The sequence below is a fragment of the Chenopodium quinoa genome, unplaced genomic scaffold (assembly GCF_001683475.1).
Source record: "Chenopodium quinoa cultivar QQ74 unplaced genomic scaffold, ASM168347v1, whole genome shotgun sequence".
NCBI classification, from domain to species: Eukaryota; Viridiplantae; Streptophyta; class Magnoliopsida; order Caryophyllales; family Amaranthaceae; genus Chenopodium; species Chenopodium quinoa.
Window position 1 is genome coordinate 3,995,134 of NW_018742879.1, and position 27,186 is coordinate 4,022,319.

Here is a 27,186-nt window from a genome sequence, read left to right on the forward strand (position 1 = left end):
AAGCACATGAATCTCAGAATCCAGAGCAGGCTATACTGGTGTCGATCTTGCAATGCAACTTAATTCGAAACACAAACATTAGTTAAAAAGTTCACTATTATGCCTGTAGAGGCTCTTTGGAGTTCAAGTTTCATTCCCATATCTATTGATGTAATCACATACTTGAGGAAGTCCTAATTTTTTTTGTTTCCACTACCTAAAGGCTTACTGATGGTTTTAAGAAAACCTTAAAAGCATAGTATTGGCAAATCCATATATGTTTTAGAGACTATCCTCTCCATCTGTAACTACATCTAGCAAAACTAAGTGTTTAAGGACATAGGCACATAGCCGTGTCCAACATGGTGATAATTAATTCAGTGCAAGTATACGTCATTCTGCAGACCCATATCAGTGAAACATGTAAGTATATTTTCTAGAAAGTGTGATCACTTTGCTAGTTAAATTAATAGTACTTCAGGAAATTCTATGAGATACATACTTTAATAACCAAACCATGAAGAAGAGATACCAAAAAAAAACCTGACCTATCAGTTTTTGCATAGACCGCAAGCATCATGCAGTAGCACATCACGCTTGGTAGGATTCCGAATGCTTTAATCTCTTGAAACTGCTCTTCTGCCTCTTCAACAAGCCCGGCAAAGTAGTAAACACTCAAGACTGCCTCAAGTGTTTGCTCATTTGGGTCAACTTTTGCATTATCCATCTCAACATAGGCCTTTATGGCGTCCTCAAACTGACCTCCCTGTCTAAAACCTTCAATAACACCATTAAATGAATCGCTGTTCCTTCCTATACCGGACTCAATCATCCTAGTCACGATTGCTCCTACCTCCCTATAAAGTCCACCCCTTGCATATGTATGGATCAAAGAGTTATAGGTTTCCACAGTGGGCTTACTTCCCACCTCATTCATAGTGTTAAATGCGACAAGAGCTTCCTCATACAACCCAGCTTGCCCATAAGCCTCAATAACCCCAGTGTAGGCCTTAGCACTTGGCACCAAGCCTTTTTCATTCATACGTAATAAAATCTCTTTTGCATCCTGATACAAGCCTCCTTTCCCACAAGCAAACACCAGCCCTTCATAGGTCTCCATATTTGGCTCCACATTCTCCTCCACCATATCATGGAATAAAGTCACCACTTCCTTAAAATAACCACCCTCGCCAAAAACCTGTATAAGAATATTATAAGTTGCAGCATCTGGCTCAGTGTTGCTCACTTTCATCTCAAGGAAAAGCTCACGAACATCATCATACCTCCCTTGGCCACCATACAAGTTCAACAAAATACTATAGGTACTAGCATTCGGCATGCAGCCCGCTTCTTGCATCTGCCTAAACACCCCCATAGCCTCTTTAATGGATCCCTTTTGTGCATAAGCTTCCAATAACACATTATATGACAATATATCAGGCATTTTACCACTCAGCTCCATCTCTTTCAAAAGTTCAGAAACCTTTCCAAGCTCACCTAACTTGCTAAATGTCTCAACAACATAGCTATACGTTGTTATATCAGGCAAAACCCCACTTTCATTCATAGTCCTAAACACCATCTCAGCCTCATCACCCAACCCTCTACTAGCACAAGCGCTAAGCAACGTGTTATAAGTCACGATATCAGGCTGAACCCCTTCATGCCTCATCTCAGCAAACAACCCCAACAACTCCTCCCAATCCAACCCACCTCTAGCACAAGAATTAATCACAGTATTATAAGTCAATATATTAGGAGCCACCCTCTCTTTCTTCATCCTATGCAACAACTCAAGGGCGGTCTCATACTGACCATTCCTACCATAAGCATTAATCAAAGCAGTATACGAAAACACGCTACGAGGTACATTATGAACAGGCATATCGTCAAACACCTCATGACATTTCTCAAGCAACCCTTCTCTACCCAAGACCCCAATGATAATAGTATATATATGTTCATTAGGTTTGCACCAAATTTGGCGCTGCATATATTTAAACAATCTTAAGGATCTTTGCCAATCACCCCTTTGAGCAAATTCCTTAAAAACCAAAGCAAAATCATTAAGAGAAAGCTTACTTTTAAATGCATCAAGACATCTAGCAATAGACCCTCTAGGAGGAAGACTACTTAACTTATTAATTAAGGTCTCAATATCATAACTATACTTACCCTTTTCAAGTGTGAATGATGGGTTGCCCAGAATTAGGTCTTTGGTTTTGGCTTTGAGCTTGAAATCAGAGGAGAGAGAGTAGGGTTTTGAGAAAAGGGGGGATTTTTGGGGAAATAGTAATACTGGGTTTTGAGGGAAATTGGGAAATGGGTTTGGTTTAGGAGAGAGAAAAGGTTGAGAGGAGAGAGAAAGAGTGAAGGTTAGAGTTTTTATCATGTTGGGTTTGGATGAATTTGCATCAGAAATTGGGGTCGGAAAATTAGGGTTTTTGAGGGGTTTTTGGTGTTTGAATTGGAAATTGAAGTTGCAGAGAAACGGGTGAAAGAGGAAGAAGCAGAAGAAGATGAAGATGAAGGGTAGAATTTGCAGAGGTAGTTTTGGATAACGATGACCGTTGGAAGGGGTGGCTAACTGCTATGCCCGCCCATTATTCTGTTATTGAGTTAAACATTACAGACTTAGAGTATTGTTTTCTTCAAGTTATTCTTGCTTAATTGAAATTATTTTTATAAATTAAAACTCATTTTTATTTATTCTGAGCATTATATTTGTTTGTTAAAGTCAATAATCTTTATGAGCTAAAACATATTCAAGTGAAATTATTTTAAGAAAAATTTACCAATTGTAGTCATTTAAAGTTTGTTTTTGCAAATTACAGCCATTTAAAAAAAGAAATTGTAAATTGCAACTCAATTCAATCATTTTTTCGATTTACGTGTCGAAAAATATTTCGTTAAGGTTTTAGGGGCCATTTTAGATGTTAAGGAACTAAAATGAGCTTGCAAATGGCAAAAAAGTAATGTAAGAGCCTCATTTTCACGATAAAAAATAGTGACACACAAACCGATACATTTTTATACCGTAAAACGAAGCACTTACATAATTTTTTTGCAAATATCTCAATGTTATGGTATTTTCTAACTTCTATTTATTCTCTTTAGCTTGTTGGATTACATGCTACCTCATCCTAAATTATGAAATGACTAAAGAAAATGAAAACTTGAAAATTGTATTAGTTGTTGAAGAAATATATTATAAATTTTTTTTAATTATTTTTTAAAAAAAGGAACGTAATTTTAATGGTTACCCTTGTGTTCCGGAAATGATGTATCTCACATATCCACACATATTAGTTCTCACAAAATAATGCACAAACCCTATATTTCTTTTTTCTTTTCTCTAGAAATAATCAATTTCTATAAGTTTTCTTACTTTTCTAGTGGAGAAAAAACTTTTTGCATGAAGAAGATTAGATAACGAAAAGGCTGGAAATTACATTGCACAAAGAGAATCTGGAGAGGTAAGTAAATAGCAAAGTTGTTATGCAATAATGTGAAATGGTTAGATATTTTTTTTCCCATGTTTATATCATCATATATGTGAATATGTTTGGTGGAATGTAATGTTCTAAATTTTCTTTTAAATGTTTTCGTAAAAATACTTTAATTATAGAAAATTTCATAATTCTCTAAGTTATTCAGCTCGTTTATTATAAACTTAGAAATAACTTTTAGGAAAATTTGAATTTTAGTACCTCGAATATGGGGGTAATTGAATTTTAGTACCCATCTAAAATTTTATTTTAAATTAGTACCTCCAAAATGACAAAACTATAGGTTTCAGTACCTCCGTCAAGTTCCGTTAAGTTTTCTGTTAGTGGGGCCCAATAACTAATTATTTAATATTTAATTTATTAAAAAAAAGGAAAAAAATTTGTAAAAAAAAACTAAAAAAATAATAATAATAATAATAAAAACAGCCACTGCCACCACCGCCGGCGCCGGCTTCCGGCTGTTGGTGGCCGAATTCCCCTGGCACCGGCGCTGGCCACCCCTTCCCTTTCCCTCCCTGTTTTCCCCTTCCCTGGCACCGGCGCAACCACCACCATCTTCCCTCCCTTCCTCGTTCCTGGCCGCGACACCCCACCCCTCCCTTTCCCTCCCTGTTTTCCCCTTCCCCGAAACCCTAAGCGCAACCACCTAAACCAGCCCAGCGAGAAGCTAACAGCAGCAAATCAACCCACACCGCCGCATAACTCCTCTCCCCTACCCAAAACCGTCGCCGAACTGCCGAAACCCCAACCCACACCCATACCAAAACCCACAAACAGCCGTACTCCTCTCACCCTTACCCTGAAACCAAATCAGGGCTGAGGAATTTAAGATCAACGGCTTCAATTGGAAGTGCGAAAGGTGGTGGTTTTGTCGGAGGAATTGGTGCTGGCTGGTGCGTGGGAACGAAGTAGGGGTTGCGGTGCTCTGCTAGTTGCGGGATGTTGGTGGTGAAGGCGTCGGAGGAATTGGTGCTGGCTGGTGCGTGGGAACGGAGCAGGGGTTGCGGTGCTCTGCTAGTTGCGGGATGTTGGTGGTGAAGGCAGTGGGGTGCCGAAAATTACTGTTGCGGACTGGAGGTTGAGGGGAGGTTGCTGGGCACGGGGTTGTCTACCGCCGGTGGAAGGTGGGTGGCTGGTGGTATTAGGGTTTTTTTTTCTGATTTTTTTTTTAATATTTTTTAAGTTTTTTTTATAAAATGTTTTTTCTTTTTTTTTAATAAATTAAATTATTAAATAATTAGAAATGGGCCCCACTAACGAAAAACTTAACGGAACATGGACGGAGGTACTGAAATCTACAGTTTTGTGTTTTTGGAGGTACTAATTTAAAATAAAATTTTAGATGGGTACTAAAATTCAATTACCCCCATATTCGAGGTACTAAAATTCAAATAAACCTAACTTTTATATTTATTTCCTTTGATGACAAGTATTAGTTATTCATCAAGCAAATATGTAACATTATGTTTGTCTTAGGAATTAAATTATTATGGATCGATGTATGTACACAAATAGATTGTAAATTTGTAGTTATTCTATGACAAATCCTCTCTTCTCGTCAAAAAAAAAAAAAAAAAAAAAAAAAACCTCTTGGTTCTTTCACTTAATTTTGAAATATTGATCCATGTTTAAGCAATTAGATTTTTTTTTTTTCTTGCTAGCTATAAGTTATAAGAACCTATGATTTTTTTTTTAATTTTTTTTTTCTATTCAATAATTGCAGAACTTATAGTGATCCTTAGTTTTCTTTTAGAATTATGGATGACTCGGTGTCTATGGAAGGATCTCAACATGGCCAAGGCACGGAATTTGTGCCTTTTCAAACAACTCAGGAATCACTAGAAAATCTATTGCTACATGGGCATCTAGACATTTGGGTGAAGGAGGCTAAAAAACTTCCTAACATGGATCAAATTCATAAAACCATGTCCGGATTATTTGGGGGACGATTATCAATGCTAAAATCCCATGGAACAAGTGATCCATATGTTACAGTATCCATAGCTGGTGCAATTATAGCGCGAACTTTTGTTATACCAGATAACGAAAACCCAATGTGGATGCAACATTTCTTTGTACCTGTGGCACATACCGCACCAGAACTACATTTTGTAGTTAAAGACGACGATGTGGGTAGGTCTGAGATCATAGGAGCCGTCGGTATTCCTACTAAGCAATTGCTTTTAGGGAGAAAATAGAAGGGACTTTCCCTATAATGAAAGGAAAAGGTAAGCCTTGGGAAACTGGAGCTAAGTTAAGTGTTTCAATTCAATACACCCCTGTACAAAAAATGAACTTGTACCACTTAGGTGTTGGTAACGACCCGAATATAATGGTGTTCCTAGGACATATTTTTCCTCTAAGAAAAGGAAATAAAGTTACACTATACCAAGATGCTCATTATGAAGATTGTATGCTTCCTGATATAAAGCTTGACTATGACAAAGATTTTGTTCATGGGAAATGTTGCATGATGTATTCAATGCTATTTCGAATGCCCGGCATTTGGTCTATCTAACGGGGTTGGTCAGTTGTTCACAATGTTAGACTTGTTCGCGATGATCCAAACTTATCTGGTGTTACATTGGGAGATCTTTTGAAAGGAAAAGCACAAGAGGGTGTTAGAGTTTTGGTCCTTGTGTGGGATGATCCTACTTCTAGGAAATTTTTTCATCGCACTACTGTAAGTTAATTAATTCTTTTCATACTCTGTCGTATTATCCAACCATTCCTCTCAAAGACTTCGTTTATGATATGTTTACCTTAAATTTTATTACATGCAATTAATGTTACTTATTCTTATTCGTTCGTTGATGCATAAAACTTTTTTGTCACTGTCACATCTAATCATTATATAACCATTTCATGTCAAATAGATAATAAATTAGTCGAGGCCTTAAAAATATACTTGTAGTATGTAACAAAATTATCGATTTTTATGATTATGTTATTGATAATTATGATTCTATATTATTAATATTTTTAGGAAGGCATGTTAGCAACCGATGATGAAGTGACTTAACAAATTCTTCAAGGGCTCATCAGTTCACGTAGTACTATGCCCACGATCTGGTGGAAAGGACATAGTTTGATTGGAAAGCAGGTAATACACACATAATTAGTTTATTTTTAATTGTAGAAAATTAAATTACTAATAACATTGAATTCCATTTATTTTGTACAAAGATATTGCTAGATCAAGTCAATTGTAAACTAGTAGTATGATTTATGTATATATTGTTTATGATGGTTAGGAAGCTGGAGCAATCTACACTCATCACCAAAAAACAGTTATCGTAGATGCTGATGCAGGTGAACATAAGCGAAAACTTCATTGCTTTTGTGGGAGGACTCGACCTATGTAAGGGGCGTTATGATACCCCGGAGCACTCTTTGTTTAGAACGTTACAAACTGTACACGACGATGATTATCATAACCCCAATATTGCTGTAATTATTCGATCTATACCACTTGTACATTGTTTAGATCATTCTAGTATACTTAGTTGTTGGCTGGTTCACTTGGCTTGTTTAATTGACGAGTTGGTAATAATATTTACCATCCGTGTAGGGTTCAATGAATGGATGTCCTAGAGAGCCGTGGCATGATTTGCACTGTCAAATCGACGGTCCAGCAGTATACGACATTTTAACCAACTTTCAAGAGCGTTGGTTAAAGCTTCACCTCGCGGGATTAAAAAGCTTAAAAGAGCTTATGATGATCATCTAATTCACATAGATAAGGTTCCTAATATTATTGGACAATTAGATGCTAATCACACCTGCAACAACGATGATGATGATGATATGGAGTCTTGGCATGTTCAAGTAACTTAACTACTTTACTTACAAATTGCTTAAAAATTCTTAATTATGGATTATATATTGTTTTTATTATTGTACTTGTGATGATAATCTAGGTGTTTCGATCGATAGACTCTAATTCTGTAAAAGCTTTTCCTAAGGATCCTAAAGACGGACCACAAATGGTTAGATTCTTTTTCTTGACCTATTTTTCATACATATACTCACTTCATTTCGTAACATGTGACGCACAAAATTTCCGAGATTAAAGTTTTCAATATTGTTACTAATCATGATTTTGTGTTTTATGTTGGCGCAGAATCTTTATTGTGGGAAAAATGTACTGATAGACATGAGCATACATACAGCATACGTACATGCAATTCGATCTGCCCAGCATTTCATCTACATTGAGAATCAATATTTCTTGGCTCGTCATTTAATTGGGATTCCCATAAGGGCTTAGGTATGATGAGATATAATTTTGTGTTAGTATTCATGAAAATTCTTTCCGTCTCAAATTATATTTTCGCGTCTAAATTTGACATGTTAAATACCAATGATAAAATATCTTTTAACAAAATACTTCATATTAATGTTGGAAATAATTAAATACAGAGAGAGGGAGGTAACCTTTAAGAATTAAATGAAGAAATTATCAAGTACAATATGATTTTTAGTTGATAGAGTAAATAAACTAATCTGGCGCTTTAATTATTCGCTTAATCGATCTTTTGATTGAGTTCGTTCTCTTACATAATATTAGAGCCAACGTGGCATTAAGTATGGGGAGTTTCATGATGCATCCACAATTCAAGCTAAAAAAATTAAAGGACTCTCATATAAGGGGATGTGATAGAGTATATATAAACCCATTATGGGTTTCAACCATTAGTTTAGGCTTTAGGTTGATTTAGTTCTCGACCAATTTTTGTATTGCAAGCTCATATGTTATTTAGTTTTATTTTCCTTAGCTTGCATGAGAAATTTTGTGTAAATAGCATAAAACAATGTTACTACTCTAATCGTATTATTCTTAATGTTCATTTGTATTTGTGTTCTTATTACTATTCGCAATTCTATGCAGGTGCAAATAACTTGATACCTATTGAGATTGCACTTAAAATTGCTGAAAAGATAAAAGCAGATGAAAGATTTGTTGCATATATTGTTCTTCCTATGTGGCCAGAAGGTGATCCAAAAAGTCTTGCCATGCAAAGGATTCTTTATTGGCAAGTAAGTAAAGATTCACAAATTTGATATGCATTCTTAAATTATGGCACATTAAGGATAGATTTTGGAATTTGATCTTCTACTCACAGACACATAGGAGGTCTTAGCTTCTCTACTACGAATTGGATCATCACGAAAATTTTGGAACTCGAGGCTTTCTCATTTTAGAAATCCTATTATGTTTTCAATACTGCACTCTGGCCTATTATTGTGCTAAATCCATAATGGCTAGCTACATGTCTTTGTATTTAGCTTTGGGTTTCCACATCATGATTCTCCAAACTACATTACATCTTTTAAGCTACTACCTCCACATTACAATGGCAAGCTACTTCCTTTTATAATTTAAGTATGTCCCACATGGTCATATGTTATTTAACTAATACATAAAAAAAATAATAAACAAATCACTTTATTTGCCTTGGGTAGAGTGAAACTCCATAGCTTTGTAGAGCTATGTAGTTTCACCAAAGCTACAAGCTTTGTAGCTCCATAATGGCTAGCTTAATTCCAAGTATTTAGAAATTGCAAGGAAGTCCTTATGCACAACCCTTGTGGATGCTCTAATAAGGCTATGGTTGGAATACGAGGTGACCCCTTCCATAATGTTTTCAAAAATGAAACCTAAGTTGTTTTCATGCTACATGTATAACATTGAGAATGTTAAATTACATTTTTTTTTTTAAAAAAAAATATTTTCCCTAAAGGGTGTTTTTGATTGACATGTTATCTTCATCAATGCACCTAAGTGATCAAGTAATAAATTGAGAGTATCAACATATTATTTTGATGGACATGCTATCTTGATGAACCTAAAATGTTTATAGTCTTTGTCTCTTATACATGGTTGAATACAAGTGAAATAATTTTTCGAGAATAATGCATATGCTGTTGTAATAGTTGACATCTTAAACTCTATTCTTCATTCATCTCACACGGTAATTTGTTTAAATGAATTGTAGTACAAGACAATGCAAATGATGTATCAAATAATTTATAAGGCGTTGGTAGAGAAAGGTTTAGAGAACAATTACGAGCCTCAAGACTTCTTGAATTTTTTTTGCTTGGGCAATCGGGAGATTTCAGAAGACAATAGTGTGCCAAGCGGAAGTGTAAATACTCCACAGGTTGATTTTGCATAATAACATATTAAAAAAAAAAAGGTTCTTTCTTTGAGTTTTCATCATTATTAACGAAGTTTGATTTTTTACATAGGCATTTTTAAAGAAGAATCGACGATTTATGATATATGTTCATTCAAAAGCATGATAGTGGATGACGAGTATGTGATAATGGGTTCTGCAAACATCAACCAACGATCAATGGAAGGTACTCGAGACACTGAAATTGCAATGGGTGCTTATCAACCTCACTATACTTGGGCCTCAAGGAATTCACGGCCACATGGACAGGTTTGATGATGAATGTAATACTTGGTTTGAGCAAATGGAACATGCATGTTTAATGTGAGAATTTGTACTTGCAGATTTATGGATATCGAATGTCACTTTGGTCAGAGCACCTAGGAACGATTGAGGGTTGTTTTATGCGTCCCGAGAGCCTTGAATGTGTTAGACGAGTAAGAATATTAGGGGAACAAAATTGGATTCAATTTTCAATTGATCAAGTCACAGAAATGAAAGGACACCTTCTCAAGTACCCTTTGAAAGTTGATAGATGGGGCAGGGTTTGCCCTCTTCCTGGGTCTGAGAAATTCCCAGATTTAGGTGGCAAGGTTATGGGCACATTTTCAGGCATTCAAGAAAATCTTACCATTTGATTCAAAATTCTAATAGCATTAAATTTGTAGCTTACTTTTAGCAATAGGGATGATTATTAATTAATTATGACTACCTTTATTCAATCTGTCATTGGAATTTCTTAGGAATTTTGATCTTGTAAGTGTTGATAACACACCAAGTAGATAGATACTGTAGATGAATTAAATACTTTAGTTGTTTCATTGCAAAAATTAAAGAAAATAAGAATTCATTGAACTTTTTGATGTGAAATTCACATATGCTTAGAAGAGGAAGTTTTACAAATGTGCAAGTGACGAGGTTTATTTAAGCTAATATACACAGAAAAGCTTACAAATTCAATGAAAAGAAATTGAAATGCTTGTTTTGAATATACTTGTATAAGATACCATAATATGTACAAGCTTGTTTTGAAAACAGAAAAAATTAGATCAAAACATCCATGCATATAGATTAGACCTGTCAATTTTCAACCCGACTGGTTTTTGTTGGTCTTGAACAAAGTTTTTTGACCCGCAACCCGATTCAACCTAAACCCGTTTAACCCGTAAATTTGCGGGTCAAACCCGACCCGTCGTTCGGTTTTTATGGGTTTTATTTTATTTAATTATTTATTTTTATAAATTAATATGAAGTATTAGTTTATTGATTAAGTTTGATTGTTTGTCTACCATGGGACATTCGTTATTTCATCTCTTTCTCATTTAACTCTTGCTCAAATCCACATCAATCACCTCCTACACCAATTATCGACCTACACTAATTGCATCCATATAACCCACATTACCGTCATACCATCTATCGATCGATTGGAAGATCTATTGATATTATGTAACACCCCCAAATATCCCTCTACGGAACTACTAGTATAATATGTATAATTATACCGTAGAGATAGACTTAGGCGTATTATCTCCACGTGATTACGCAAGGCTACTCAAACTACTAACCAAAACCAATACTTTGCAGCGGAAACTCAAACTCTTTCTTTATTAATAATAGTGATAGATAGAAACCATTGTCATGAGTACTCATAATTAAACAAAGACCAACAATCCTAATTCTAGGTGAAGAACATTCCCGGGACTCCCATATTCTCAATTATTGGCTGCACCTGAAAATATTCAACACTGCTTACCATTAAGGTAAACATACAGGGCGAACCAAAACAAATAGAAAATACAAATTAGCAAAATATGCTAATTACGATAAGTGCAAGATAAGTAAATTCAATTTATTAGCAAACATGCTTTTAAAAACCAATTCCAATGTTAATCCAATAACTCCAAAACTCATGATTCAAAATCAATTCCAATAATTCAATAATTCGATAAAACGATTTATAAAACCAATTCCTCTTTTGAAAACCAATTCCTCTTTGAATGAAATCAAACTTTATAATAGAATACTCAAAAACTCCTTTTGTATTTAATTCAACAAAATTTTTAAATCAAACCTTGATTCTGAATATCAATCAACACTTCGCACTTTCAAAGTTCAATCATGAATACACCTTGAAATTAATATAACCATAAGGTTATCACTACATCTTTAGGCATAAACCCAAATCTAATGTGCATGGACTATAAAACTCTTTTTAAAAATAATACTTTAATATAAAATTATAGCTTTGAAATAAGTATTTATATTTTAGAAAACTAACCATGAAGAAAATAAAGGAATAGGATTAAAGAGAATTGAATTTGCGTTGGAAAGAATAGGCAGAACTTGCAGAGGCTATGTAACACCCCAATAATTCTCTTTTAAAAACTTGTAAATACCTTTAACAATTTGCTAGAGAATTACTGACGTGCTACCTCCACGTGTTCAAACGTCTAGGCTAGTTCAGAATTTAGCAGCGGAAAAACTAACTCACTTATAAATAAGTTTCAAAACCAATAATCAAAATCAAATTTAGTCTTACAAGTCGGAACCATTAAGGGCCTTATTCAAATCATAACAAAAGTAGTAATAAATAAATCAAACCAGAGTTAAAATAAATCCAAACTTATGAAATGAAATATACTGTGGAAATATCCAACACTCCACTCAAAATCCCACCACCTTGATTCAAGTTCTGATTATGTAAAAACCTGTGACTAATTAATCTGCTCCCCAATATTACAAGTGTAAAAATTGGATCATTACAAGGGTCATTGAAGGGAAAATGCCATGACCAAGAAAGAGACACACAAAAGCACGCAATCAGCAACGCTGAGTACATACAAGCTACGAGATATAGCAAAGAATCCCTAGCATGTTACTAGAAATCAATCAGCACACACAATTTAATTATTGACCCAATGATAGGCGGTCGCACTCTTAACAAAAATAACCTAACTAATCCTCCTAACTATGTAGTAGGGTAAGTCAGGGTCGATCCCACAGAGACTATGGTTCACCTGAATTATCTAGACTCAAGTTATTACTAAGCAAGAATCAACAATGGTGGATTAAACTATATGCTAAAATATGGAAAACTAGAAATAATCAAACGAATATGATAAATCAAATAACTAAAACATCCAAGATCAAGTATCACCACAATTACGATCGATGCAATTATATTTCTACCCCTAACATACGATTCTAATCGAATGGGGAAAAGTAAACCCTAATCAATACCAAAGACCTCTCTCGAGTATCAATTGCTTCCCCAACATACAATCAAGCCTATTCTCATGGTATCATGCAAATTAGAGACATTAAACACAATACTCTAACCTCCCAATTATCAACCCAACTATTCTCATGTTGAATCTCAAACCCTAAATTAATTTACTCAAATCTGTTAAAACCCAACTCTCGTTGTGATTGAAACTATGGAATAATAACAATACTAATTATCTCTAATCTAGTATTGGCATAATCAAATAAATTTAGCATAAACAATTGCAATAGTTATTAGAGAATTTAAAGAATTAAATCATGCATCAATCATAATTGGGCTACCCTAGATCTTGGAATAAAGAAACTACTCACTCATAATGAAATAAACAATAACAAAAATAATTAAGGAAAAAATAATTAAGAAAATTAAAGATGAAAAGAAAATACCAAATCTTGAATTAAATGGAAAAACGAAAAGTAGAAATCTTGAATCTTGAATTACAAAAGCTAAAGCAAAATAATGGAGAGTACTAGGTCTTAACAATGTAAAATTAGACTAATAAAAACTTAATTTCAAATAAAACAATACTTAGTGTATTTATAGCCCTAGAAAGATAAGAAGATAATTAAATTTCTTGGCGCATAATCCTTCCAGGAGGCACGGACGTGCCTACAAGCCGTGCCTCTCGAGTGCTCAAAACCTTGTCTTCTGACTTCCAGGCACGGACGTGCCTCTTGACGAGTGTAATTCTGCAGTCTTGGGTACGGACGTGCCCCTGCTAGGCACGAACGTGCCTAATGTCGAAGCTCGTAGCTGTGTAAACTGACTTGGAGGCACGGACGTGCCTCACTCCAAAAGTCCCTAAATAGCTCGTTCTTCAATCAACAAGCCTCGTGAAGGTTCGTGGGCCTCGATTTAGCTTCGTGACTTCGTAAAATATCCAAATTAGCTTCGTTAATCCTGAAATACATCAAAAACAACGAAACTACCCATAAAAGCATCGAATCATCGAAACTAAACCAAATTACACCAAAATAGACTAAAACACTCGACTAAGCTAATAAAACCAACTAAAAATAAGCTAACAAATATGCACAAAACACGACTTATCACCCAAAGACATGCCTCAACTGTTAACATTACTAAGACTTCACTAATTACTAACGATAATTAATTTCATTTCATTCATTGATTGGATTAAGCAATAGACAAGGTTGTCTCCTCATGCTCCATTTTGGAACATCAATAAAAGAAAAACCCCATACCTCCTTTCGGAAACAGCAATAAACATCCAATAGCAGACGGGCACGACTCCGTGGCCATAATATGAGATCTCATCTAACTCCTTATAGTTTTAAAAAGTATTTGAAAACAAGAGACTCGTCGATCAGACGATCTCTAAAAAGTACACGGCTAATACCCCATGTACCCCAACCCCTGTTTGTCATTACTCTAGACGTGCACAAATTCAGAGTTTTATTACTCATCCTTATTGCAGTGTACGTGATTTACCAGTTTAAACTTGGTGATGACTCTAATGCAAAATGATACAACCAATCATACATAAATCATTCAAGCAATTCAAATTTCCAATTCAATTCTTGATTTATTAGTGACAAACAATATTTATTATTAAATCCCTTAACTACCTCGGTGTATAAACACCTTAGGTGCATAAGGCACCTCAAATCATCAACCTCGTCTTATAAGACTTTAATTCTCCCTTTACTCATTCCATTTCAATAAACATGAATGAGCATTAAAATGATTCATTCCCCATATTCACGTACCTTTGCCTCTAAGCTCATCTTGCAAGTTAATGCATAAATAATACCTACAAGATAAATTAATACGCATTTCTCATACATGAAACAAAACTAATCATCACATTAATCACCAATCAAACTTACTACCATACAATTCCAACCAATCCACAAGTTTCCTAACTTGATTCTAAATCTTCCAAGTCCTTAAACATGCTCCTAAAGTCAAGGTTTTCGTATCCTTTTACGTACCTTGAGTAAACGAGTTGATTAAGCACTTTAGGAACTAGAAATCGTCTTCTACAAAGTCCTCTCCTAAACTAAACAATAATAATTCAATCAATACCCAAGCAATATAACTTACTTTAAAACCTTAAAAATTCAAGTAAACAACACTTTAAAACTTTCCCTTTTACTAGAATTAAAAGCTTATATATAGTTTTTTAATACATAAAAACCTTATAATACATACTTATTCATGAAATTACAGCTAGTTTAGGGCTTTAGAAAAATTTAAAAATTTATTTTACACATGAAATCTTGAAATTATAGAAATCTTTATCACTACATACATTATATAGAAAGTTAGTAGACTTTAAACCCAAAAATTCCTCAATTCAACGTAATTAAAGACTCCAAAAACAATAACCAAAAATCTGAAAATTTATTCTGCAATTAAACTTTAAAGTTCCAAACTTTATAATTATAAAATAACCACAACCTTTGTTTAATGAAATTAGAGGCTTGAAACACATGAAATCAATACAATTTAAACCCAAGATTAAAACATTAATAATCTGAAAATTTATTTTAAACATTAAACCTTCGTTAAAAATCAAAAACTGCCCGAAAACCATATTTAGAGGTTGAATTTGGCCACGAGAGGGTGGTGACCATTACCAAAGGTAGTGAGGTGTGATTAAAACTTCATTTACACACGAAAAACACTATTTTATTGTAAAAATCAGACGAGTTAGAATCTAAACGTGATTAAAACGTGATAAAAAAAAATTAAGAACGGAGATCAGAAGCTGATTACGAAAAACTGAAAATTTGTTTTTGAATTAAACATCATCATGAAAGTAGAATTACAATATAATCATGCTTTAATTGAATAACTTGTAGATCACAGTTTAAAACCCCAAAACATGAAAACTAACATTTTTAAGCCCTAATTTTATGAACAAAATTAAAGTGTATAATAAGATTCATAAAACTCATAATTTAAGATAAATTATCACATGATTAAACCATTAAAATCAATTAACAATATCATAAAAAATAATTATCAAAACAATGAAGGATTATGGCAAAAATAAGAAGGAAGAAGGAAAAAGAGAAGAAGAAGAAAAAAGAAAAAAAAAAAGAAAAAGAAAAGGAAATTATAAAAAAGAAAAATGAAGGGAAAATAAAATAAAGAAAAATAAAGGGAAAAGAAATAAAGACTAACCTTTTTGTGTGGGGAAAATTTGGGGATTCATGGGGTATTTATAATAGAGAATTGTAGGATAGAATTGGGCCTCGTGAAAATAATTGGTCAATTAAATAAACAAATGGATTATGCTTTGTTTTTATGATAATGGGTTGTAGGATATAGGTTCATAAAATAATTTAGCCTAAAATAATTTTTGACCCAATTAATAATTTGAAACTTTTTAAATTAAATTCTGGAAAAATACAAATAAATATTATAAATAAAATAAAATTTCATTTATAAAATATTTAAAATTACGGGGAACTACAGGCTATAACTCCGAATTGGATGATTCTTGAGCCTAACCTCAAGGATTTTTCTAGAGGAACAATTTTCTATGAAATAGAAAAACCCCAAAACTGACCAGAAGTGACCGAAAATCGGCTCCAAGAATATACGGGCTGATTTTCTTTTAATAAAGAGGAGAAGAAAAGTAGGAAAAAATTGAAGGAAAAGAAGAGTAAGAGAGAAGAAGAGAATTGAGTTTTGGTGTGAAGAATATGAGAGGTATGAGGGGGTATTTATAGGCTCATGAATGAAAGAATTAAGGAAAGATCTTGTAGGAAGAATTATGGTAAATTGGTTTATGGAAATTACTTAGAGAAGAGAGCTAAAGAATTATGGAAAGTCTAGGTTATGGTGATTAAGTAATGAAGAAATAAAGTAAGTATGTAGTCATGAAATATTAAATGGTAAATGGCTTTGCTTTTAAGGTAGGGAAATAAGATGATCAAATATTGAGGAGATGAAAAATAAAAATTAAGGAAAATAATAGAATTAAGGAAGATAATTAAAATACAAAAATTACCAAAATAATTTTAGAAAATTCAAATATCTTTTTGGCTCCAAAATTCAAATAGTATAATAAATTACTAAAATACCCTTTTTTGAAAATATTAATTAATTAGAAAATACGTTTCAAAAATACGGGGCATTACATATTATGTCAAGAGATATTATAGTCCACATATATAATTATGTTGGTCTCTTTCTTTAATTTTGGGATGTTTAAAAATTTTATTTTTAATTTTATTATTATTTTTTATTAGTTAGAATTTGATGTGCTTCAATGAAATGGTGACGATTGAAATTATGTAGTATGTAACGGTTAAAAATAATATGGTGAAAATGTTCGTTTAAAAAATTGGAAAAAAAAAGTAAATTAAGCTAGAAAAATAAAAAAAATTAAAAAAATAAGCTAAATAAAATAAATAAATAAAAAATTGTTCTAAACCCATTGGGTTGACTCGAACCCGACACTTTGGGTTAGGGTTGAGCATTTCTCGACTCGTGACCCGAAGTAACCCGACCTAAATGACCCCGTGACCCGGAGCGACCTGACCCGAACCCGACCCGATTGACAGGTCTAGATTATAGACTAGCTTATAGTATGAAGTTAGTTATAATATAAACTCTTACAGTATATAATGACACAACGACACCCTTATACTACCTCCGTTAAATATTAATTGCAACTTTGGGGTATTATTTGTGAGATATAAAATATTCCAAAGTTACAACTAATATTTAACGGAGGTAGTACTACAAATGACTTATAAGTTCTTTAAAAAATTCAGTGTTCCTTTAAAACTTTCAATTTCAAAAATTTGGTAAAAAAAAGACTCCGTATGATGTATTAGATGTCCTTTGAAATTAATTACTACCTCTGTTTCATATTTTTTACAGCGTTGGAATATTTTATACTACCTTCGTATACAATATTTACAAATAATACCCAAAAAATTAAAGAAAAAAGTTGTTTAGTAGTGGGAATCAAAAACCGTTATAGAATTGAACCTTCAATATTTATATTGTGGGCCCCACCATCCGGTAACCGGTAAGTCTTTTCCACCGTCCATCCGCCAAGTTTCACCACTCGTTGCCCCCTCCACTTCCCAAAGACCCAAAACGAGCAACATCTTAAAGGGTAAAACAGTAAATTCAGCCTCTTACCCAAACCAAACCCTTATAAAAAGGAAAAAAAAAAGACTTTTAATTTTAAGGTCCATTGAAACACAACAAGTCACGTGACATAATACACGTGACACTCACACATTCCTCCCTCTCACAGTCCACGTCATCAAAAGTGGGACCCAATTCCCTTCCCCTTTGGCGCGCTTGCAATTTCATCCTACGTGTCACCCTGGTAAATAAACCAACATTCCAAGGGCAAAACAGTAAAAACAGTTCGAACTAGAGAAACACTAAAACAACTTTCAGTTCATAACAGAAAGAGGCAGCAAACAGCAACACACAACAAAAAAATTAAACTAAACTCAACTGAAGAACAACAAACATCAACAAACAAACCCAGAAAATACGGAATAACCTATGCATTTATCCTACAATTAATCAAACTACACTTCAATGGATGAAACTCAGGTAATCTTGCTCTTATGTTTCCTCAATTTCTCCGAATAAAATTTCTTTTTAAAAAAAAAAAATTCATCAACCACTTTTATAAACAGTGTATTCAGTTCTTCCAACTACCTTTTTTTTTTTTTTTTTTTTTTTTTGAATTTGGGAGAATTTGATGATTTTTAAGATTAATTCAATGGATTTAAGAAATGGGTGTTGATTAATTTTCAAAATAAATTTGAAAATTTTGTGGGTTTTTTTTTATAATTTTTTTGATTAATTTTGTAGAAAATGACGGCGTTGAAGAAGGCTTATGCGGAGATAATACTGAATACGGCGAAGGAAGCGGCGGCAAGGATAATGGCGTCGGAGAGAAAATCACAACAATTTCATCACGATCTTAATTGTACTAAAGAGGAAGCTCTTCGTCTTTTACTCCGTCAAAAACAAACTATGGATGCTAAAGTAATGTGGTTTTCTTTTTTCCTTGTGATTCTTGCTCTTTCTTCGAGTTTTCGATTTTTTTATTGGATATGTGAATGTTTTCTTTGTTGGGTGTCAAATCTTAGGTTGTGGGTGTTTTCATTTTTGATTGATGGTGTTAAATTTAGGGTCTTGAGTTTGTAGTGATGGAGATGAAATTGTATGTCAATTGGGAAATAAGAGATAATGGATTGTGATTTTTTTTTAGTAGGTGTTTGAAATCGTGTTATGATTGGGGAGGCGAGGCAGGGTTTCGGATTGGATGTTCTGTTTATGATGTTCTTGTTGGCAATTTTGGGATCATTCTGAAATCTGATGCATTGTTGATTGTTCTGCTGGCAGCTGGCCTGTTGGTGCTAATTTCTGCTTTGGTTTCGAGGATACTATTGAAGATCGCCTTACACTGTGTGTATGTGTGATCCTCGGCGTTGATTTTTGTTTCACAGTACTTGTGAAGTGTGGTCAGTTTGTGGGAGTGTGCTTCTGTTTAATGAATTGGGAGGTGATTTTCTTCTGTGTTTGTTTCAAGAAAAGCTTTGAATGTGAATATTAATTGTCTGTTAATCATGTTTGATAACAATGAGTATGCTATAATATATTAATATGAAGTCTAAATAGTTTGGCTTTTGGTTATGTGTTATGTCAAAGTTACCATATCTCTGATATTATAAAGGGGTTAAGCATGTGGATTGGAAACTTGATTGATTGCCTTTGCTTTATTGTCAGATAAATGAAGTGGAGATGAAATCCTTAAACCAACAAAGAAGAATAGAAGAGCTAGAAGCTCAGCTCCAAGAAGCTGAGGATATAGTGAGTAACCTGAGAGTAGAGCTGAATGAGGCGCATATGAAGTTGGAGGAAGTAGCAAATAACCAAACAAAGAATTCACCAGATACGACTGAAAGGGATGATCACTGTGAAGAAGGAACCGAACAGCCTGAGAATGGGCTATCTGAAGCTGTCTCAGTTGCGCAAACTATTTCCTTGGACATATCAGCAAATGGGCATTATGTTTCAGAAAATTCTTTAGCGGAGTTTGGTTATTCTGGTGATCCAGTTGTTCCTTCAATAATTATGAGAAGCAAAAAACCTGAGCTATATAGAAACGGCTGCACACAAAGGATACGTGCGTATGAAGGGAGTCTTATAAATGGCCATTTTTCTCTGTCTGGAGAGTCGGATGATTTGAAAAATGAGAAAGCTATAAGCGAAGATAAAGAAAGTGAAGGGATGTACATGGCTCCTGTAGTTGCTGATACTACATTTTCTTCAGGGAAGAAACCGTTTGACAATCAAGAAGTAAAACATGTGGACAAAGGTAGTAGCTTTGGACATGAATTAAAATCACGTTGTCGTGGAAGAAAAAGAGCTGTTAGACACAGAAAAAGAAATGCTTCCACACCTAACACTATTCCTCATTTGGCCAATGAAACCCTTACCAATCTTTCAAAATCTCAACCTTGCTTAACTAGTTTTCTTGACATGCATGATTCTAGTGATGAACATAAGGAAACACTCCCACACTCACCATCAATATTGCAATCAAGTGTTTCCGAGATGGGAGTATTATCAGAACATGTAGCAACTGCCCGAGGCGATGAAACTGAGGTTCGCGTAGTTGTGGCAAATGAAGATACAGATGTAGCTAGTAGTTTGAATTTGATTAAGCAGCAAAGTGGTTCTGGGGATTGCTTAAATGTTTCGAGTTCAAAACATGATCTTAAAAGTAGTAGCATGCTACAAGCATTAAAACCACGTTGTCATGGCAGAAAAAGAGCTGTTAGATGCAGCAGGAGAAGAGATCTTTCTGCATTTAGCGTTATTCCTCTTCTGGCCAACGAAACACTTTCCAATCTTTCAAACTCTCAACCATGCTTAACTAGTTCTCATGAAATGCATGTAACTAGTGATGGATCTGATGATATAGATAAAGATACACTCCCAAACTCATCTTCAATATTACACTCTAGTGTTTCCGAGATATCAGAACATGTAGCAACTACCCGAGGTGATGATACTGAGGTTCGCATAGATGTGGTGGATGAAGATACAGATGTAGCTACTAGTTTGAATTTGATTAAGCAGCAAAGTGGTTCTGGGGATTGCTTAAATGTTCCGAGTTCAAAACAAGATCTTGAGATGAATAATTCTTCTTCAGTAAACCTCAATTCTACATTGCTGGAAGCTGGTAATGTTTTCTCTAGCCCACCACCAAAAGATAGGGTTCTTAAGTATACTTTCCAGAGAAAACGGAAGAAGGAGTCCGTAAGTGGTGATGATAGCAGTTTGCACCAGGAGAGTCCTTTGAAAAGAATTACTGTAAAGAAGCAGGATGGTGATCTTGAGCCCCCAGAATCTAGTGCTGTGTCTGAAACATCGCGAGATAGTCGAAGGATGGCACAAGTGGCACGCCAGGTTGGTATTCGTCTCTCTAATATATGAAGTTCTATTTTCTATGATTTGGCAAGCTTAATAGTTTGGAATTACTTTTGATTTTGTTTTCACTGAACTCCATTAAAATCTAGTTGATCTTGTAGGCTGGCTGGTTTAGTGCTGATATGTGACAGTGCCTGCATCATTGTAGCTACCTTTATAAATAATATGCTAATAAATAAATTAATAAAAGAGGCAGGCTAAGCTATAACAATGAACCCGAGATATCATGAATTATGTGTTGACGTTTGAGTAATGTCGTATGTTAACGAAGTTGGTTTCCTCTAATGATGTCCATTTTTTTTACCTAAGGTATACGTTGAGCGGGGGATATGATCTCTTAGGCCTGTCTTTGGTTATAGAATAGATGCACTTACATAGAGGAAACATAAATGCTATGCACAGGGCTGCTGCTTAGTCATTTCATGTGTCTTAATTATTTAGTCATCCTGTGCTTGTAGAGCGATAATTTATTTTGTTATTAGGTTTGGGGGAGATTAATCTTCTGACTACACGAGGTTATTGCTCATTCTTTATTGCATTTTAACCTTTATCTCTTCATGCATAATAAATTTGACATATTCAGATTTAAGAAGTGTGAAGTCTTTGGATGCGCTTAATAGATGCATACATGCAGAACTGCACTTGTTCTCAATGGGATTTAAGAGAGAGACAAAGTTGTGTTTATATCTAGAGTTTTCATGAGTATGCTGCAGAACAATGGAAGATGGAAAAACAATGGAAGATGGAAAAGCTGCTCCAATCCAACTGTATATATATATCTTAATGACCAATCCTCGAGCTTATTATATGCTCCAGTTGGGGTAGCTTGAACAATTTTAAATTCTTTGTCTGTGTTTTCTGATTAGAGTTTTTTTTGCACTATGGCTTATCTCTATTGCTTGGTTGGATAGGAATTTAAAACGGGAGCCGATGATATAAGAGGGCAGATAGGGAGGTACAAAAAAGTACAGATATATGTGATGCAAGATTTGGGATGGAATGATTATGTGGGAGGGGGAGGGGTGAAGAGATTTGGGTTAATTTTTCATTGTTTGGAGGTTTGGAAAGATTGTAAAAAGCAGAGAGGAGGAGACACTTGTGATTCCTATACTCAATTTAACTGTAAGTTAGCGAGATTAAACTTCCTTTGTTGAATTCAGAGTGATACATAAACCTTTTAGTACTTTTTTTTACGAGCAATCAAGATTAATAGGAGTGATTTAGGAGATATAAGAACCAATACATTCTTTCAGGATTGATTGAGCAGATTGTCTTATTGGTAATACTTTGGGTTAGATCCACATGACCTTTGCCCAACCCATTTGTTATTCATACCATGGAAAATATACCCCTTCTCCCTCTATCCTTCTCCTCATTCCTATAAATCGTTCTACCGAACACATATTCAGTGAGTGTTCTGTTTGGATATACTGTTTAACATGATGCATTCGATTATATAACTTGCTTCTTGTGGACAAAAGAATTAAATTTGCTTGCAGAATAAAACAAGTTATTAAGGACAGAATTATTGGATCAGCTTGAAGATGCATTTCTAACTGGTCATTACTCCATTAGTGATTTGTGTTGCAAACAAAGTTAGTCTGCACTCGAGAGAGTGAGGACTTGAGTGTTTAGACCCCATATCATTGGATGGCTACATTAGCTGAAAATATCCCAACACTGTCGTCTAGGGGCAAACTATGTGATAATTGCGGCTGTCTCTGTACTCACGTAACTGTGTATGCATTCTTAGGATTTCTTGCTAATTGTGATTGCTGAATCCTTGGAATGTATCCTTTTATAATCTCTAGGTAACTGGTGGGTGGTATGCGTTTGAGCTTCTAGTCTGTGTGGCTGATCAATACTATCTTATTGTATTTTATTTGGACTCTTAAAAATTCTTATCTAGATGTGCATACATATGTGTCAGATAGATCATCTCATTTATGGATGCAACTAGAAGTTTGTTTGGCACTGCTTTTCTTTCAGCTCATTTAGGAGGAGCATTCTTTGATTATGTAGCTTCAAAATTTGTGTCAAACATGTGGTAGTTTCCATTTTGGGACCATGTCGTACATTCTTATTATATTAGAGGTACTTTGTGGTTTGAATTATTTGACCAAAGAATCATGAACTTGGAAAAAATAGCATTAAGATATCATGGTACCTACATGAAATTCAACCTAAAAGAAGAGCAGTAACCATATCGATAATATTAATAAGGAAACCAAAAAAGTAAAAGTAATTATACTAATAACTAATTGTCTATAAGTAATGGTTTTAGTTTTATGCATCGGTACTCTTGGTAGCTCTAATGTTCAAGAAGTAATTATTAATGCTATTATGCTAGACTAGAAGAGGGAAATGGTAGTAGAAAGAGGAGTAATTTAGTAATTTTATGAGAAGCTAGTTAGAGTGTTGGAGTAGAGAGCAAGTCAGGCAATTGCGAGGGAATAATAGGGGATAGGCTGCATATTGCGGGGCGTTGAGAAAAGTTGAGAGAAAAATAGTTACTTGGGAGAGCACCAACCTCTCGAATGTTGGCTATGTTTAATTGGTGACTTCCACCTTGATTATTATCAATACAATCATGTCATACTAGTTTCCCCTAATCTGATATTGCATCTTCTTAATACCTCAGAATTTTCTGTTCTAATAAGAATAGCTAAGGATCATCCTCATTATTAGCATATATATGGCTCTGAACTGCTCATGTATATTTCATTGGGGTTTTATTTATATCTAATTTAGTCATGACAGTAACATTCTCTTTCTCGAGATTCATTATGAAGGTTTGCCCTTAATGCAAAAATGGGAACTATGATATTGTGATGTAGTTATTGATTGGTTTAATCTTTAAAAATAGTGCTCATAGGCAATAGTTAATGGCTTTAACATTGAGGCTGGACTTCTGTTGTTCTAATGGGAAAACAAAGTAGATTGGCTGTTTAGCTGCTGAATTTGCTAATATAGCTGCTGTTCGTATTACTGCAATTTTGCCTCTATGTCTATATCCTGTGATCCTGTCTATTGGCAAAGGCATCAACCTAAAGAATTTAAGTTGGTAGAGTAGTATGTAAAATTCTGAATTTGAGTTTGTTTTCTATTGATTGCTTCGATGTTTAATTTGGAAGTTGTGGCTTGTTCTCCTTGGCCAATTGAATGTAACTGTCTGTTTGGTTTTACAATGTTTGATGATGGTGACCTGAGCCTATTATTTATTCAGGACTCTGAATATTGGAGGGATCTCCAACCAAACTTCCCTTGTGACCTATATTGTGTAGATATCCACTGACATGTTCGAAAATTATCTAATTCGTTGTTGGAATGTTTTGTAGGCTGTAATCCTTTCCATATAGGTGAACAGAAAGAAATCAATTTTCAAAATGATGGAATCCTTGTATTACTTGTAGGTAGAGCTCCACGCCAGACGGTCAGATAGGGAAATCTTGTGAAAAGATAATGTCTTTTGCTAGTAGTAGCCCTAGTAGGAAGGTTACGCAAAAGGTTGCTAGTAATATGCTTTCATAGTTTCATACCACAATAAATCAATGCAAAAACTTTTTTGATAGTAGTTCCTCAAAATACATTGCTTAAAAGTATTTTTATACATTTTTTTTTTGTATATTATGTTTGTATCTCGTTACAAGAAGTAATATTAACCCTACATGCAGCACTTGTTTGTAATACTAAGTAATTACTTTACAGTGAATTTTATGCATGTTCGTGGTTAACAATTCACAGTTACCACTTTTATCCTGTCATATAATGATATAATAACAGTGTTCTCTATTCTATTTGCAGCTCATATCGCTGTCTGAGAAGAAGTGGTGGAAGTAGTTAACAAGTTTGTTGCTTGCTGAAAAACCAAAGCCTAAGAAGGTTACGTGAATTTAGATGGAACAACCTTTCAACGTCATTGTTGATGTGAAATTAGCACCTGATTTAACAACCACAGCGGCTGCTGCTTCTATAGAGAGGGATAGAGAGAGCTGCAAATTAGCTCAGATTAATTAAGTTTCCGTGTCACATTCAATAAAGTAATGTTCTTATTTGTTATAGCAATTTTCCAAATATCTTTGGTTAATACAAAGATGAATCGTTGTCACTTGATTACGTTGAATGTTCTTTACAATTAAGAAGTAATTACTACATATATATAGTCATTGATTTTACTATTACTCTGTATAAGATATGGAAGTACAGTATTAGAGTATTTCTTCTATGATCTATCTTAATTACCTTGCATTGTGGGATGCATTGTGAGGTTATATAGAGCTCTTTCAAGTTGTTTTGCTTACCGTTGTAACCTCAACAAATTTGTTTATTATTCAGGGATTTCATTCTTTAATTGAAACATAAAACTTGTTTCAATTTTTGGGTCTTGAATTAATACGTGGATATAGTATGCAGCACAAGTTAACGACCTAATTAAGCCTATTTTCCGACGTTGACCCTTTATTTTCCAGTGTTGACCTAGGTATGCTTGACTTCTAATCATCCTAATTGTACCCCATTTCCCGCCAAATCGCTTACATATAACCCCCGTTATCTCACTTCTTTAAGATGGTAAACTAAATAAGCATAACTGCATAAGTAGTACTTCATCTATGTGGTTGACCTTCAGAAGAACTAGGAGATGGAGGGATCTCCACCCCTCCCCCCCAAAAGTGGTGGGGGTTCGAATCCTCATCCCCTCCATTTCTGTAATACGATTAATAAAAAATGTGGTTGACCTACAAGACCCTTGTAAACAGTCGTCAAACATCAGAATTTTCTTCTTTTATTTGAAAGTTCCTACGTACTAGGTGCGTCTTCCAATTTTCTTCTTTAGTCATGATTAAAGTCGTTGTATTCGCCGATGCTTGAGAACGAAGAGGAACACAAACTAATATCAAGCATTTATAACAATTACTTAGTTTGTGTTTCACCCTTATCAAGAATCGTAATTACTTATTCTGCTGCACTCGTCGATTCTTTCAAGGATAAACACAAACTATATATATATCACCCTCCAAAACATGAAGAGGGTTCATAAGCTTAATTCTTTCAATAAGGACGATGTTTCAAGTAGTTGCATTGATTATATTTGTGTTTTTATATCGATGTTAAATAATAATTGGATCATATTTTGTTATTTATTATATATATATATATATATATATATATATATATATATATATATATATATAGAGGAAGGCTCATGTAAGAACCCTCCTCTATATAAGAACCCATTATATATAAGAACTAATCTGGACCGTACAATTAGTTTGATCTGACCGCTGAAAATGAATGATTAGTAATGGCATTTTAGTAATTTTTGCTGTTCTTTTCCCTTTCTTTCTCCTCATTCACGGTTCTTCTTTCCTTTTTTTTTTGGGCTTTGAACATTACAGCTCTCTCTCTCCTCTCATACATTACAAATTTACAACTCTTTCTCTCTCCTCTCATACATTACAACTCTCTCTCTTCTCATACTTTTGGATGCAAATTCCTTCAAGAAATTAAGGTTTGTTATTCAATTTTTATAATTTTGATAATTCTTTTAGTTAATTTATTTATTGATATCTATTCTTTGCGAATTTTTGTTGATTTTTTTTTTTATTTTGGCGAATTTGTGTGAAATTTTATTTTTCATATTATTTGTGGATATGCAATTCATCAATTCGAAAATCAGCAAAAATCTGTTTTTTTTTTTCTTTTTGCGATTTCATCATTCATTTTTTTTATTATTGAGATTAATGTAAGTTTATGTCGATTTTATCTTTTTTTTTTT

At 34.1% G+C, this 27,186-nt stretch overlaps 2 protein-coding genes and 1 pseudogene across 2 annotated transcripts; 2 read left to right on the forward strand and 1 right to left on the reverse strand.

The window, feature by feature from the left end:
• Positions 1-451: 451 nt before the first annotated feature.
• Positions 452-2,635, reverse strand: LOC110726564 (pentatricopeptide repeat-containing protein At1g74850, chloroplastic-like). Its single transcript, XM_021906047.1, has one exon. It carries the CDS (start codon positions 2,369-2,371, stop codon positions 467-469), a length of 1,905 nt encoding a protein of 634 aa, XP_021761739.1. The 5' UTR covers positions 2,372-2,635; the 3' UTR covers positions 452-466.
• Positions 2,636-5,178: 2,543 nt separating this feature from the next.
• Positions 5,179-10,350, forward strand: LOC110726254 (annotated as a pseudogene).
• A 7,757-nt stretch (positions 10,351-18,107) lies between these two features.
• On the forward strand, positions 18,108-25,568 carry LOC110726565. Its single transcript, XM_021906049.1, has 4 exons — positions 18,108-18,515; positions 18,780-18,956; positions 19,701-21,389; positions 25,215-25,568. The coding sequence occupies exons 1-4, from the start codon at positions 18,501-18,503 to the stop codon at positions 25,248-25,250; spliced, it is 1,917 nt and encodes a 638-aa protein (XP_021761741.1). The 5' UTR covers positions 18,108-18,500; the 3' UTR covers positions 25,251-25,568.
• Positions 25,569-27,186: the final 1,618 nt, after the last annotated feature.